This window comes from Perognathus longimembris, chromosome 2 (genome assembly GCF_023159225.1).
Source record: "Perognathus longimembris pacificus isolate PPM17 chromosome 2, ASM2315922v1, whole genome shotgun sequence".
Classification (NCBI taxonomy): Eukaryota; Metazoa; Chordata; class Mammalia; order Rodentia; family Heteromyidae; genus Perognathus; species Perognathus longimembris.
In genome coordinates this window covers 73391684-73407759 of record NC_063162.1, presented here as the reverse complement: position 1 = coordinate 73407759, position 16076 = coordinate 73391684, and the positions used below count along the sequence as shown (strand labels likewise).

Here is a 16076-nt window from a genome sequence, read left to right as displayed (position 1 = left end):
AATATATCTGTCTTTTGTGGAAGAGGAAAAAATCACGTGAGACTTGCCCAAGATACCAAAACCTTGGATAATCTATGACATCCAGCCACCACTGGGTAGCAGGACTGTCAGTTCTTGGTAGGGGCCTGCAGTCACCATGCCTTCCCAGGTATCACCAGGCCTTCCTGATGTCACTGCACCTTCCCAGATGTCACCAGGCCTTCCCCAAGTCGGCACCACAGCCCCATGGGCCCTGCCAAGGCAGCCTCTCTGAGTTCCATACCAGGACAGACACATCCCCACATTTTTCATGATCTTTTTTATTTAACATATATTGTACATGTAAACAAGTGGCATAAAATTCATAAAAATCACCCTCCTATTCCCAATACATCCCTCCATCCTGCCATCAGGAGAGCTGCGGTGTCACCAGCCATGTTTTTAGACTTGTCTCACTACAAAGAGTTTTGCTTTGAAGATGCAGAACAATGACATCAGTGGTCCCCCAGCCATCCTTACTCTTCTCCCTCTAAAGCAAAAATACTGTAAATGCAAAAGTATGTAAAATACTGAGCTTTAATACTGCTTGGTCAGGTACACAGAACCTATTACTACTGTGTTGTCATCCAAGTAATTGTACCACACTGCTTGCTGCCAGAGTACTCCAGGCTGAATAGCAAAGCACTCCAGGCTGAGTGGCAGAGTGCTCCAGGCTGAGTAGTAGAGTGCTCCAGGATGATGCCAGAGGACCCCAAGGCCTGTGTTCTAAACTTGCCAAAAACATATCCAGAGCTTGCTGGTGAAGTCACAGCAAGGAAGACTGGCTGTTACAAGAGGGTTATTCGGGAAGAAACGAACATGTCTATTTTTAATGCTTCCCAACATATGAAATGGGTATAACAGCATTTGAGTGTTTTGTTGTACACAGCATTTCCAATCATCACAAGTGAACTTAGCACGAAGGGAACTGTTAGAAGGTGGGAACACAGGGTAATGTTAATACCAAGGGGGAAATCCTGCGCCGGGTATTCAGTGTCCACTTGAAGCAAAGGGGACGTGACTCATGCCTTCCGTCCCACACACACCCCCATTGTGACTCCTCAGTTTTCTCCACATGACTGCTCAAAGGGTGCTCCTGATTAATCTGCAACCCCTCAGCAGTATCCCTGAACCCTGAAACTGATCAAAGCCACAGAAACAAAACCATCAGCAAATGTGAAGGAGCAGCAACCAGGAGCCTGTGAAACACAGAATGGGGGGGATCCCTGGGAGGGGATGGCTTGGGGCAGGGGAGACATGGACGGCATGTCCCAAGGCCACACTCCTCAGTGGCATGTGCTGCATCTCAGCGCAGGCAGAGCAGGCCGGGCGCAGGCCGGGCCTTGGGTGTCACAAGAAGGCAGTGGGAGAAGAGCACTGCTCTGGGCCCAGGAGTGAGGATGGGGGTCTCACAGAAGCGAATCAGCTGACAAAGACACTGGAATTCATGTGAAGCCAGCTACCATCATGGTTTGCTTAGAACTTAAAACCTGGAAACCAGGCTCAGAACCATAAACCTTCCTCATTTTGAAGAATCTCACTTGATACAATCTAATTTTTAAGAGACAAAATCCAAACAAGTAATTCAAAGAGATTTTGAAAATATCCAAAATAAAAACAGTAAGAAAAAATAAAGGGGGAAGATTCGATATACTAGTTCCTCCTAAGAAAATGATGTTTTTATGAACAAAACTTATCCCAAAAGGCTTAAGGCTTTGTCTTATTAAAGACAGATAGTCTGGAAAGTAAATGGAAAAACAAATATGATCTTTCATTTATTTTTGGCAGTAAAATTAGTCATGTTCTATTATATCTTAATAGCAAAAAAAATTACTATACGCTACAGTCTACTGTAAATTATGCCTACTCAAATATACATTAGTTCGTAGATGCATTATATTTGAGGTTGTTCAAAATAGTTTCTTAAAACTGTAGTTAAACATGAAAAAAATTTAAAGTGGTTTAAAGGTTATTAAAATATAAACATTTGAATACTAAAAATGAGAAAAATACACATTTACTGGTTTGTTTTTTTAACCGAGAATAAGTACTTTTAAGCATCTTAATGGGTAAATAGCACTTATTTGACAAAAAAATGTGGACTGTGGGTGGGGATTTGACCATAAGGCCCATGACTGGATGTCCAAAGAACTGGTCTTCTCCACAAGGGCCAAGAGCTGGGTTGGTCACGGGCAGGAAAGCTTCATTCCGAGGGTGGCACAGAGCAAAGACTGGAGGAAGGGAAAGAAGCAGGAAATTCCATATGGCACACACCCCCGCCCTGTCACCTGTAGCCATGTCAAGAATCATCGAAATACCTCAAGGCCAGAGCAGGAGGGGGCCAGCACAAGGGAAGCCATGGTCACGTGCTGCAGAAGCAGCCCACACACAATATCTGTGTCTGTGCCTGCTCCTGCACAAACATCGGCCAAGCCCACACGCAGATCATTTGCATAGCAAGTCTTAAAGGCTGCACGGAGATAGAACCAGCTGAGGTGATCCAATCACCTTTACAGTCAGATGACATTCACACTGACCAGATGAAATTTGTTCTCTGTGAAAACCATTAACTCTGGGAGGTCTGAGTTAAAGGAACACATGACTTAGTAGCATCCCGGCTGTGCTCTGTGCAGCTGGGCTGGGCTGGGCTGCCGTCATTCCTTGACAACTTCCAGGACTTTGTAAACACTGTTCTGAAACACCGTGGTGAAGTGGGGCCTGGACTCCTTCACCAGGACGCTGCACAGCGGAGTCTTCCCAGCATTGCCAGGATCTTCCACATCCCAGATTTCAGGCATGCTGCAACCAGGCCTAGGAATGAGTGCTCGTGTTAAAACCACACACATCACAGGGTGGCACGCGTGCTTCTCCTGATCCCACCCCTACTGCCTACATCAATGCAGCTTTAAGGGTCCGGAGACAGTTATTTACACAGCTGGGAGCTGCGGTAGCTCCTTCTTAGGAGTGGGAAGAGGCCTATGAAGACAGAAACAGGTCTGTAGAATAAGTTGTTTCTAATGATATATTGTCTTTAAAAGTAATCAATCACTATAAAAGTACCTAAATACAGACCTGAAAATGTAAAAAGAAATGGAAGTTACTGCATTATTCTGGGAAATGTAACAATAAATGTGGCCCTTTTCTCATTGTCATAGGTAAGACTGACATTCTTTTTAATAGTTATTAAGTCTTGCATGTATTTCTGGACCATTCCCTCATGGGCAGGCATCTCATAACAAACACAATTACAAACATTTCATAAGTCTCTTATCCCATGTAAGTTAAACTTACATAGGCAGTGCTGCAACTGTGTTCCAAGCACAACTCTTTTTTCTTTTCTTTTTTTTTTTTCCCACCAGTCCTGGGCCTTAGACTCAGGGCCTGAGCACTGTCCCTGGCTTCTTTTTGCTCAAGGCTAGCACTCTACCTCTTGAGCCACAGCGCCACTTCTGGCCATTTTCTATATATGTGGTGCTGAGGAATCGAACCCGGGGCTTCATGTATACGAGGCAAGCACTCTTGCCACTAGGCCATATTCCCAGCGCTCAAGCACAACTCTTTACTCTGCCTCACAGGGACCTCTTCCCAGGAGGGCCCTGAGAAAGGGCTCAGTGTATGTTTTCAAGTAAACATTCAAGGATACCTCCAGCAAAACACTAACATGGCAGGCTAGGGCTTTTCATGTTTCTTTTTCTTTTTTTGCTGGTTCTGGAGCTTGAACTCAGGGCCTGGGCACTGTCCCTGAGATTTCTGTTCAAGGCTAGTGCTCTTACCACTTAAGCCACAGTTCTACTTCTGGCTTTTTGGTGGTTAATTGGAGGTAAGAATCTCTCAGGTCTGTCTGCCCAGGCTGGCTTTGAACTGTGATCCTGAGATCTCAGCCTCCTCTGAGTAGCTAGAATTACAAGTGTGAGCCACCAGCACCTGGCTAGATTTTCATCTTTCATTTCCGCAGCCTTGTCAAGGCTGAAGTGTTAAAACACCAAGAGGCCAGAAGGCGTAGTAAGACACACAGAAAACTACCACGCATTTCCCAGAGTATAACAGCTCACAGAAAAAAGGACCAAGAGCTGCTCCCACCACACCTCATGGGTGAGGCATAAAGAGGACCCCAATTTGGTGGAAAGCCGAGGATTTCTAATGCAAATGCCAGCCCAGGGCTGCCTTCTTATGGCGTCCTCATGCCACCATTGGAGAGCTAGGAGCACTCTGCCTAAGCTCAAAGAGTGAAGCTAATTGAAGTAAAGCTTTTGAAAAACATCTAAGGTAAGTAAGAACAAACTAGGAATTTACTAATTAATGCCAATATAATCCGTTTAAGGCAGGATGTCCATACAAATCATTATGAAGAATCAGATATGTGATTAGAAAAGAGGACTTCAATCCAATGAGCTGTAAAGCTTTTCATTCGTACCTTGCAAATGTGGTGTGTGTAAGAATGTACATGAGTGTGTATGTGCATGGTGCGTGTATGCTGCATATTTGTGTATATGTGTGCACAAATGTGTATCTGTGTATAACTGTATGTCATAGAAACAATACTAGAAGTCTACCATGTCCTGCATGAACTTTCCATGTCCCACAATTATAAAGAACTAATATTAAGCATTACTCACTTAGATCTTCTGACACACCATGATTCTTCTAGAATGTAATAATTCACTTTTAACTTTATCAACTCCTGCTTCACCTCTTCAGCAGCTTTTCTACTATACATTGAGTACACTATTTTTGTTCTGGCTCTTTAAAGAAAAACAAGTAGGTGAAAATGTTGAAGGTTAAAGAGATTCAATCAGCACTATTTTGGAGAAAGCACAGACTAGACTAAGAGCAAGACTTATAGTGGGCTAGGATCTGGGATCTCATGGGCAGCCCTGCAAGGGAAGGCAAGCTCAGGGCACTGGCGCAAGCAGTGCAGGGCCAAGACACCCAGGCTTGGGTTTCCAAATTGTTTCTTGGTTTGTTTCCTTGCTTTTGTTTTCAAGATCTTCACCACCCCACCTCATGTAAGGGGCCACAACAACCCCAGCCCAGACTACTCTCAAGAGGCCACAGCCCCAGCACCCAGGTGTGAACAAACAGCATCATGTGATCCTCCATGTGATTTCTAGAGTTAAGAAAAACAAAACTTATCCTACAAAATTGTTCTGGAAATTAGCTTGTGAAAATTGATTTTTTTTAATGAAAAAGCTTTTCATTTATAAAATGTACATCCCACTGTTAGACAAAATTATGTACTAATAGAATCTGCTTAATCATTCAGGAAATGAGTAACTTCACCCATCCTAGAACTATATCAACATTAAATCTATTACTTCTAAGAAGATATTAAAAACAACAACAACAGCAATAGCAAATCCCCCTAAAAACACAACAAAAAACACCTAAGCTCATTTTAGGAAGACATTGATGAATCAGAATAAACCTTCTTTGAAAAGGATCGCATTACAATGGACTCCTCAAAATTCTAAAATGCAGTGGGCCAGAAAACCTTAATCACAACTGAGTGTTAATGGGTCTCCCGGCTGCAAGACTGAGTTTATTTCTACTTGGAAGCAAAGACACCTCTAAAAGTCCTAGTGTTGCTGCCTGAGGAGCCCCAACAGCTGGGGCTCTAGGCACTCATCCCTCAGGGCCTGCCCACAAAGCCCAGGCCCCGTCCATGATGCCCAAGCCTCACCCCCTTGGCACCACTGCTGGCTTGCGCCCACCTCAAGCCTGCGTCCTCATAGTGTGGGTGATTCACTACTGGTCGCAGTGCAGACAGCTTCACGCTGGCCATAGTGGGCATGGCACCTGCAAACACTGCATCTGCAACGAGAGGAAGGTCAGGTCTCCAGACACTGTGCATGGATCAGTAGTCAGTCTCCTTACCTGGCTGGTGACTTCACAGCAGATACAGAGTGAAGCCACACACTGACAGACCAGAGGCCAGCACACAGGCCTGGCTCAGTCTCCCACTTCCAAGGTTTTTGACTTTTTTTTCTTGGTAAACATCTAAACAATCTTTCCTGATCCTGAGAAGCTTTAAAATTGATTGGAAAAGTTCTACAGCACAAAGCAACTCTGAAATACAACTTGGCATTCAATCAAGATGTCGTCAGTCCTCAGACAGCAAGTCTCCTTTCCACACATGAAGAAAAGATGACAGTCCACGACTCAAGAAGGGATGTGAAGGACTAAAATTAAGAACTCATAAAGGAAACAAGCACACCAAACTTAATGTTGAAGTGTTATAAATCTGGATACATTTTGTAAAATTCAAATCTATGGAAAACAGAATAAGTTTGTAAGAAAACGTGTACATTTCCCACAATCCATCTAAACAGAACAGGTATTTCCTTTCATTTTAACTTGAGTGTGAAAATGGGGAATCCTACTCAGATTACTTTTCACCTCGTCTGGGACTGTCTGATCTATTTTACCTGGTTTGGTGCTGTATCTGATCCACTCTATCAGTTCTTCTTGAGGCAAGTTGCTAAACTCTCCCACGATGTTCCACTGGGTTTGCAGATTTGCTGAACCTTGAATAGACATAGCAGCTAACACAGCAAAAACCACAGCACCCGGATGTACTTTGTAGAAGAGCCAGCCAAACAGCTGAAATTGGGAACACATGACAGCCATCAGCACAAACGACCCCCCCACAGATCAGGGCCAGGCTTGGTCAGTGCTCCAGATACGGTGCATACTCTCTGCAGAGGTTCTGGGAACCATGACCTCCACCAAAGGGAGGATGACACCAGCATGTGGGGTGGACCTGAGTGCAAAGCTCCTCTTGTAACTCCAAGACCCAGGAAAGCCAAGGCAGCTACACAAATACAGGGCCCTTGTTCCAAATTGCTAACAAGTCCAAGCAGGCTGGTGATACAGAGAAGGGCACTTGCCTTGTACATGTAATGCCATGGGTTTAATTCCCAGCACAATACACAAAAGTCCAAACAAGTGAGGCTGGCCCACACAGGGGACGTGGGGAGGGCAGATGACTTGCTCTGGACTCTGTGCAGAGCAAACAGCCCTGTTACCACCCCAGGCAACACTATGCTATCGCCTGGCTGCAAGACAGGCCTGAAGAAGAAAGGCCTTGACATGCCTTGGCTGACTTTCCTGTGTCAGCCTGGAAAGCAGCAATGGAATGGTGACGCCTGTCTAAAACAGGTCCACTATTCTGCCAGAAACCCTGTAGCTGGAACTGGCTTCACTGATCCACAGCACTCTCTCCCTCCCCTCCTCACAGAGAGCTGATTTCAAGCTTTTTTTTTTTTTTTTTTTGCCAGTCCTGGGCTTTGAACTCAAGGCCTGAGCACTGTCCCTGGCTTCTTTTTGCTCAAGGCTAGCACTCTGCCACTTGAGCCACAGTGCCACTTCTGGCCATTTTCTGTGTATGTGGTGCTGGGGAATCAAACCCACAGCTTCATGTATACGAGGCAAGCGCTCTTGCCACTAGGCCATATTCCCAGCCCAATTTCAAGCTTCTTAAAGGCATACATACACTTTGGCTTGGTAATTTTTCCACCCACCACTCCTTTCTCCATTCTAGAGCCCAGTGCTGGTGTTTACTAAACACCAGCTGCAGTTAAGGGATGCTGCTCATGCTCCTCCTGGATGGATGATGGATGAGAAGGACTATCAGTGAGAAGCAGGGTAAGGTGGCAGTTATCAAGGAAACCAGGCGGCACACAAACACAGCTGGATTAAACTAAATGAAATGTGTACTTGGTCAAAGTGTACTTAGTGAAAGGACACCCAGTGAGTGTACTCCAGGTGAATGCACACCGAGTAAATGCACACTCGGGGAATGTACACCTGGGGAATGCACACCTGGGGAATGAACACGGGGTGAATGTATACCTGAGGAGTGTACATCCAGTGAAGGTACAGCCTGAACTTTTAAGCCTAATAATGAGCCAGAACATATAATTTTTAAGTATAACTGGAAATCAATTGTTAGAATTTTGTGGTATTAATATCAAAAGTTATTTCACAGCCAAGTTCTGCTTCTCTCAGCACCTGTATGATCACTGGTGAACTCAGCTGCACAGTTGTAGTGTTTGTTTTATGTTGAGGGCTATTTTAAAAGTTGGAAGGACAGACAACGGTCAGCTTTGTTGACACCCTTAAGGATAGACAAGTATAAAGGCATGAAGAAGAGCTGAAGCCATGGCAACTGCTCAGCATCAAGGCTAGGTGAACCCATGGAGCAACTCTGACTCCACCATAATCACCAAGTCACCTGGCGGGAGCAGATCAAAGACGCCATAACACACATGTGCGGCGTCAGGAAGAGCTTCAGCCTCATAATCAGAACACCGAGGACGGTATATGCCAGTAGTTGCAATGCATGATAAACCAGCTGAAAAAGAAAAAAAGATGATTTGCTCCCATTTGTGAAGCTCAAGACTATACTGCTAAAGATATAGGAAAGACTTTTTAGTAACAAAAAATAATGCTTCTTTTATTTCTGAAATTTCTAGAACAATTTTTAAAGTTTACTTTTCAACTGCACCATTTGAGCAGTGCCTCTTCTGTTCTGCTCAGTCAAGCCTGCCCTTAGTGGAGCCCACATTTCTTCATTCACCATGGTGTTCCCAACAGACTGAGGCAGGAAAGGGATCAAGAAATGAGTGCTGCCTCTAGACCTAGCCCAGGCCTGAGCTGCCAGGACAGCCAGGCAGGTCTCCAGGAGGAAGAGGGACTGGCTGGGCCTCAGGAGGACAGACAGGCCAGGGTGGGCCTCTAGTGGGTGAGAGCAGCACCCAGTCACATTCTAGGCTGCAGGGCAAGGCAAGAAGAGAAAAGTGGTTCCATGTTATATCACAGTGCCTGCACTGCCCAGAATCACCGCCTGGGCTCTCTACCAGAACAGAGAGTTTCCGTCCCACTTCACTGTTTCACCAATGAAAGCTCAGTGAGTCTGCGGAAAGTAATCTCATAAAAACACAATGAATGACAACTGTCATGAACTCTAGAACTAGAAAGGCATTTAGACAAGTGAAGGTTAGTAACGCTGTCTTTACCTCGCCATGATCAAGAAGGTGTTTCCTGAAATGGAAAAAAACAAAACATGGCTATAGAATCATTACAAAACACTTCAGTTCTTTACATTCTTACCTTAAAAAATCCCCAAGGACCCATTATGTAAATCAAAACAACAAACATATGCTGATACTGGTGCAACAAAAGCATTTAAGACAGTTTATTTTAAAATGACAAGGGTGCATTATATCCTGAATATTTGATGGCTTGGCAATTCACTATGCCATAGTCCACACCTGGTGTCCCAGATCCACCATGGGTATTTAGCAAGATGGAGCAAGACCACCTGCTCAGCCAGTTTCCATATGCCTGTATACCCCTGTTGGGCCTTCCCACCCCCCTCTGGTGGGCCTTGCACCACCCCCCTCCAGGAGGCGTTCAACACCAGCTGCGGCATGTACATAGCCACCGCATGCCACTCTGACTTCTGCCTGCATCTCTCACATGTCCGAGGATGAATGCTTAGGGCCAGGCTGCCTTCACCACCCACTCTTGTCTAGACAGTCATACCATCCCTTATGTTAAAGCCTGGATGGTCGCCCCCTTTGTAATTCACGTCAACTCTCAAATCCCATCACACCACACAGTCTCTCTTGGCTGGTCCTATTTCTCATCCCAGACACCACTGCTTCCTGTTTGATCATGATCCTCCACCTCCTCCATTGCAGTGATCTGGGCATAGACTGAATGACCCCTCCTAACACTGGGGAAACCTCTGGCTCCCCACAACTAGGCTCTCTCCTTGGTCCCCCTACCCCAACTGAGTTGATTTCTTTTCTCATAGAAAACATTCACATCCTCCCAACTAAAATGAACCCTTTGGGACCCACCTACCCACCCATCCATCATCTGTTCATCATCCATCCATCCATCCTTCCACCCACCCACCAACCTACCGACCCAACCATCCATCATTCATCCATCTATCCACCCATCCATCCATCCATCCATCATCCATCCATCCACCTACCTACCCATCCATCTACAATCCATCCTTCATCCACTTGTCATCCATATGCCCATCCATCCATCCATCCATCCATCTGTCAATCCACCTACCTACCTATCCATTCACAATCCATCTTTCAACCACTCGTCATCCATATGCCCAACCATCCATCCATCCACCCACCCACCCACTCAATTTCACTGAGGAGCAACAAAATAGAAGAGCATCTTTACCCTCAAAGAGCTTGCATAGAAGCCAAAGGACAGACACAAAGGCAAATAATCCCATGTTTCATAGTGATCTCATGGTAATGAGTGCTGTGAAGAACAGTAACCGTTGCACTCACAAGGGTGAGTGCCTAGAAAAAAAGTACATACAAACCAGCCTGACCCAGTGACATCTGAGTGGGGCCTCATGGAGCTGCACAGGGTACCCCAGAGCCCAAGCAGAAACAGCATTTCCAGCAGGGAGGAGACAGAATGCCAGAGCTCCATGGAATGGTGGCCTAATGAGCTTAGCCCCAACATAGGGTTGTTAGAGCTGAGAGAGAAGAGAGTTATGGTGTGACAGGAGATGCCATAGTGGCTCAGGGATTGGAGACAGGTGAGGAATCTTGTTTACTCTACGTAATGTAGAAACTTGATTAGAGAATAACTCATTTCAGAGGTTCCCTTTGCTGCTGATGGACCTGGGCAGATGGCTGAGGGCAGAAGCAGGAGTGAGTGAGGAGGCCAACGGAGGTGGGGCACGGAGATGGACCAGCACTGTGGTGCCAAGTCAACAGAATTCTACAGGTGACAAGGGAAGGGTTTACAAGTGGTCTAGAGATGGTGGGGAGTCCAGACCGGGGGTGATCATGAGACTCAGATTTATTTCTGAGCCATGCATGGTAGAAGAGAGGTACCATGAGATAGGAAAGGTGGGGAAGCATCCTGGCAGGGAACACAGCAAGAGGTGCAATGAGATTCTCTTAAGTGTTCATACGGACATAACTAGTGAGCTATTGTGATCTGCTATAAGATGATGCTAAGTGAAATGAACTCCAAGTTATGGAAACAAGTGGTTTATCATTGTTGTTATTTTCAACATACCATGTGAAATTATGCCCTTTTTCTTCTGTCTTTCTTTCCCGTGCTTTTACCCCTGATATCACTGTAACTGATTTTGGTACCCTGGATAGTGTATATATGTGTACTGGAACTAGGGAAGGGAAAGGGAATATCAAAATCAAGAGACAAAGGATAAAAAGACACCAATGCAACAGCAATACTTATAAAACTATAAGGTGTAAACCTACTGTACAACTCATAGTTGTACATACTGTACAACTCATAGTGGGGTGGGGAAATGAGGAAGGTGGGTGAAAAGGAAAGGAGGGAAGGTGGAGGGAAAACAAAGGAGGAATTAAGAGGAAAAAAAAAACAAAAAACCACAAAGGAGGAAGTAACAAGTTGGATAAGAAATGTATACACTGCCTTACATAGGAAGCTGTAACCCCTCTGTACATCACTTTACCAATACAGAAATGAAAAAAAAATGAGACTTTCTCAACACCAAGACCACCACAGTCACATGTACAAACATGGAGTTCAAGGGAGAAGTCTGACAGAGACAACACATGCCTCTAAACACTGGTAAGACTCCAAGACCTAGAACTTTGACTGGAACACGGGCCTCAACATTTCTTAAGGTGTGTGGGTGACCCCTATGTGGGCTGCATATGATCTGATCTGATTATCTGGCTTCAAAATACTGATAAACTAGTGAACTCCGTGATTATTCATAGCGACTATAAAGGTGAAATGAACCTTTTATTCTCTCATGGTAAAAACCACCGGATCCAGTTTCTTGAGCATTCACAAATATATTCCACCATGACATTCTGACCATTTACCATCAGTGTTTGCAGCCATGGTGGAGAGGCCTACACTCTAGCCAGGATGGTTTCAGGCTGATTTCAGAGGGGATCCATATTCTATTATGTAATGCTCCCTCTATCTGATTTCTCCTAGGTCTGAGTGAAGATTACAGTACTATTTCATTTGGTACTTAAAATCTCATCTGCACTTTTCTGCACTCTATCATCGGTATGACTTCAGTTCTTTTGAAAAATGAAGTGTGCACCTGCCATTCTCCTTCCCATCCAGCTCTTAACTACCTGCATGGAAATTCCATGAAGCTCCATGGAAAAGTTTTATGAGCTGTAGTCATCCCTGGTGGGACAGTTCTATGTGAAGCGGAGCTGTAATCACCCCTGGTAGGACAGTTCCACATGAAGGAGAGCTGTAGTTACCCCATACAGGACAGTTCTATGTGAAGAAGAGCTGTAGTCACCCTGTACAGTTCTATGTGAAGAAGAGCTATAGTCATCCCATACTGAACAGTTCTACGTGAAGAAGAGCTGTAGTCACCCCGTATAGGACAGTTGTATGTGAAGAAGAGCTGTAATCACCCCTGTTGGGACAGTTCTATGTGAAGAAGGGCTGCAGTCACACCTGGTGGGACAGTTCTATGTGAAGAAGAGCTGTAGTCACCCCTGGGACGGTTCTATGTGAAGAAGGGCTGTAGTAATCCCTGGTGGGACAGTTCTATGTGAAGAAGGGCTGTAGTCACCCTGTACAGGACAGTTCTATGTGACAAAGAGCTGTAGTCATCCTGTACAGGACAGTTTGTTTCTGTGAAGAGTTCCCCTTTGCCTTCCAAAGCCGCACTTGCACACTGGAATTGTAACTTCCATAGCTCTTTAGAAACCCATCTCACCTCAAATGAGGAAAACCTTGGCATTAGGCATCAGTACCCTTTTTCCTTGTTCCCTGCCTATCAGTTCCAATGCTTCAGGTGCAAGGAGGGCAAACAATTACAGTGCTGAGAGAAGGCTGAGTATGAGGCTCCAACACTCCAACTAACCACTTAGCACATGAATAAAAGGGTGGCGACATTCTCCAGTCATTCTTACCTTGTATGGGGCTGCTCCTTGCCTACCACACCCCACATATCAATAATGATCTGAAAATAAAATTTTAAAGACTTTAGAAAAGCTATTTTAAGGGGAAAAAACCCAAAATTTTAACTAAAGCAAGTTCTAAAGATCTAAACTTCTTCATAGACTGAAGTCTTTCTAGCCTGATTATCAACACCTGAGAATTTCATGTGTAGGAGGTCTAAACATGTTATTGAGTTCATCACGGATCATCTTAATTTTCTTTTCTCTTTGATTAATAATAATACCAATTTAGAAGTTATACAAAGCTGAAGAAATCATTTATAGACAAATATCGCATATTTTAGGGAAGTATTAGATAAGTTAAAAATCCAGTATTTACATAAGCAACACTAAGTTGAGTCAATGACCACATCCTCCACAACACAGGACTATCCAAATTTAAGCCATGATTGTCCTATGTCTACTTTATGCTAGCAGATAGCAGAATATTTTTGAGGTTATAAATGTTCACCAAAGGCTACAGTGCAAAAGTATAGAACATGTTTCAATAAATCAACACAATACGTTATCAGTTCTTCATCTACTCAAGAATGTGTAACTATTACGTAAAAACAATACACACTCCTTAATCCCAAGAAGTGACAGGCTCACCTTTCTAACAATTGCAATGAATATCACAAGGACAACTGGCAACAACAATGTCTTCGTATACCTCAGTGGAGTCTGAAATTCAGAGATACTTATTAGAGCAAAAGACTAACAAAATAAGATGTCATTCCAAAGAATGAAATCTTGTGTTTCTAAAAATATTCAAGTACAGAATATGAACATTGCTCATCAAGGTAAGTTTCTAAAAATGTTCAAGTACAGAATATGAACCAAGGGTCCAGCCCACCCACCGACTTACACAGAAAATGGAAAGAATGTCTTAACACTGAGATGAAAACACTGAAAACAGATTGCACTGTCCAGTGTAAAAGTGACCATAGGTGACACTTCCTTCACCCAACATGGGAAGAGCTCTGTGAAGGCTTTCCTGTGCACTCTGCTCAAATCTTGTACTTTCTATCCATAAGACACACTTCTGTGCACTTACAGACACTCACACTCAATGACATGTTTATGAAGGAAACAGGAAGACACTGTTCTATTTTCATTAGTAGCAGAAAAAACTACAGGAACACATGGTTCACGGTATTAATAACAAAGGCGTACCCGAGTCTCTGGATTATACTCTTACACCTCCTGCACGTTAGTTACAGGAAAGGTAGTAGTTTTGCTCACTAACACATATTGTAAGCACCCTACCAGGTGTGAGAGGAAATCATACTAGGCCTGGCCTTCTCCCTGCTGAATGGATATGCCATAAAGGGCACCCTCCCTGAAATGGCAGCTCTGAGCTGTTCAACTGCAGAGTCCCCGAATTCAGATACCCATGGAGATGGAGACAGAACTGAAGTCATGCCAGGCCTTGATAAATAATTTCTTTCACCACATTAATTACAAACGAACCCTCAGCAGCCTGCATGAGGTCCTCAGGGAAGCACTACCTCTCCCCGACATTCACTGTCTCCCTGAAGGAGTGTGCCCTCAGGTGAGCAGGCACCTCTTGTCCTCCATGACGCTATTCCTTTAAACTCTCCCCCTGTTGCCTCTGAACAGCATCCTGTGATAAACCATGGACACTGCAGACAAGCAGACAGGCCGGGAGGAAGCGGCATGCCATAGGACTTCCTGGACCAGAATGCTGATGGCGAGCTGATATCCTGACAAGACAGACACAGCAGACTGTAGGAATGCATGTGTCATGGAAGTATTTCTGAGTAACACATTCATATATAGCTTGAAGGGAAATGTGCTTAGATGAAAAAATATAACAAACAAATAATAATACTTAGAATATGAAAGTCCTTCCTTATATGTTAGCAAATTTTGTCTGCACAACTTTTGTTTGCAGCATTCTACCAAAAACTAGTGGCAGTAACACACGTGTTCAAGACCATTAATTCACAATACAGGCTCTGTCTCCAAACGCCTATGGCTTCTTCCTACACATCTGAATAAGGCATTAGAAAGACAAATGTCGGAATAAAATTGCATGTGTGATGATATTTATAAGCAATGAGGTCATTTAAACAGCCATAAAAATGAGAGGAAACCTAAGAGCTGGAGCCTGGCGCATTAATGCTGCATTTGAACAGAGGCAACTGCAAGCCTCTGTGCTCACCCAGCCTGAGAGCGCGTGCGGAGGCTGCTCTCCACACACATTTCCAGCCCACCAGATGAAAAGGCCACATTTTTCAGGGCCCGCTAATGTAAATAGAAACATCATTTTTAAGCTGACAGATTTTCTTTTTCTTTTTCTTCAAACTGAGATAAGAATGCATGCAGAACCAGAAATAACCAGGCACCTTTGTGTAAAGGAACAGGTGGAAGCTGGGAAGGAAACTAGAAGTGGTGCCTCACCTCCTTCTCCATGAAGTCAAACTCGGCCGCACAGGTGTACAGTAAGGTGTCAAAATCCTTGTAACTGAAGAACTTCGAGGTTAACAGGTTGCCAATATGAGCCTAGTAAGAAAGAAAGTGAGGGTATTAATAACATTAAGGCAACTACAGTAACAATGTGTTTTAGGTTTCATCAACTCTACGAATTGTTTTCCTCAACTAGGTTCATTGTTCCCATGCTGGGCTGTTGTATTGAAGAATGCATTGACAGCACACCTCCCCCCACCTCCCACTTGCCTTTTTACTACCAAGTGGGGAAACCCAAGCCCCCACCTAGGCTCTCACCAGCACCAAAGGTCCCCAGTTCACCAGGGCTTCCTTCTCACTGTGGTGAATGGGAGGTCTCAGCATTGGAGGAGCCGTGGGCTGTGACCTCACAGACCTCAGTCAGCCATGTAGCAATGCAGACTATGGGGTAAAGAAAGGGCAGGCTCACTTCATTTAGTATAATTTTTTTTCCAAGTCCTTCCATTTCCTTACAAATGGGGCAATGTCATTATTTCTAATAGAGGCATAAAATTCCATTGTGTATATGTACCACATTTTCCTGATCCATTCATCTACTGAGGGGCATCTGGGTTGGTTCCATATTTTAGCTATGACAAACAGTGCTGCAATGAACAT

General features: G+C 44.3%; 1 protein-coding gene across 1 annotated transcript in view; it reads right to left on the bottom strand.

Annotated features, from left to right (window-relative positions):
- Window positions 1-281: 281 nt before the first annotated feature.
- Dpy19l1 (dpy-19 like C-mannosyltransferase 1) overlaps window positions 282-16076 on the bottom strand; it is a 56778-nt gene continuing 40983 nt past the window's right edge. Inside the window, exons 14-22 of the mRNA XM_048339481.1 lie at window positions 15414-15515; window positions 13599-13670; window positions 12960-13009; window positions 9036-9060; window positions 8252-8371; window positions 6444-6618; window positions 5730-5829; window positions 4635-4760; window positions 282-2829 (exon numbers count right to left, since the gene is read on the bottom strand). Of these exons, the coding sequence (XP_048195438.1) occupies window positions 2673-2829; window positions 4635-4760; window positions 5730-5829; window positions 6444-6618; window positions 8252-8371; window positions 9036-9060; window positions 12960-13009; window positions 13599-13670; window positions 15414-15515 (927 nt within the window). The 3' untranslated portion in view covers window positions 282-2672. The remainder of the gene's footprint in view (window positions 2830-4634; window positions 4761-5729; window positions 5830-6443; window positions 6619-8251; window positions 8372-9035; window positions 9061-12959; window positions 13010-13598; window positions 13671-15413; window positions 15516-16076) is intronic.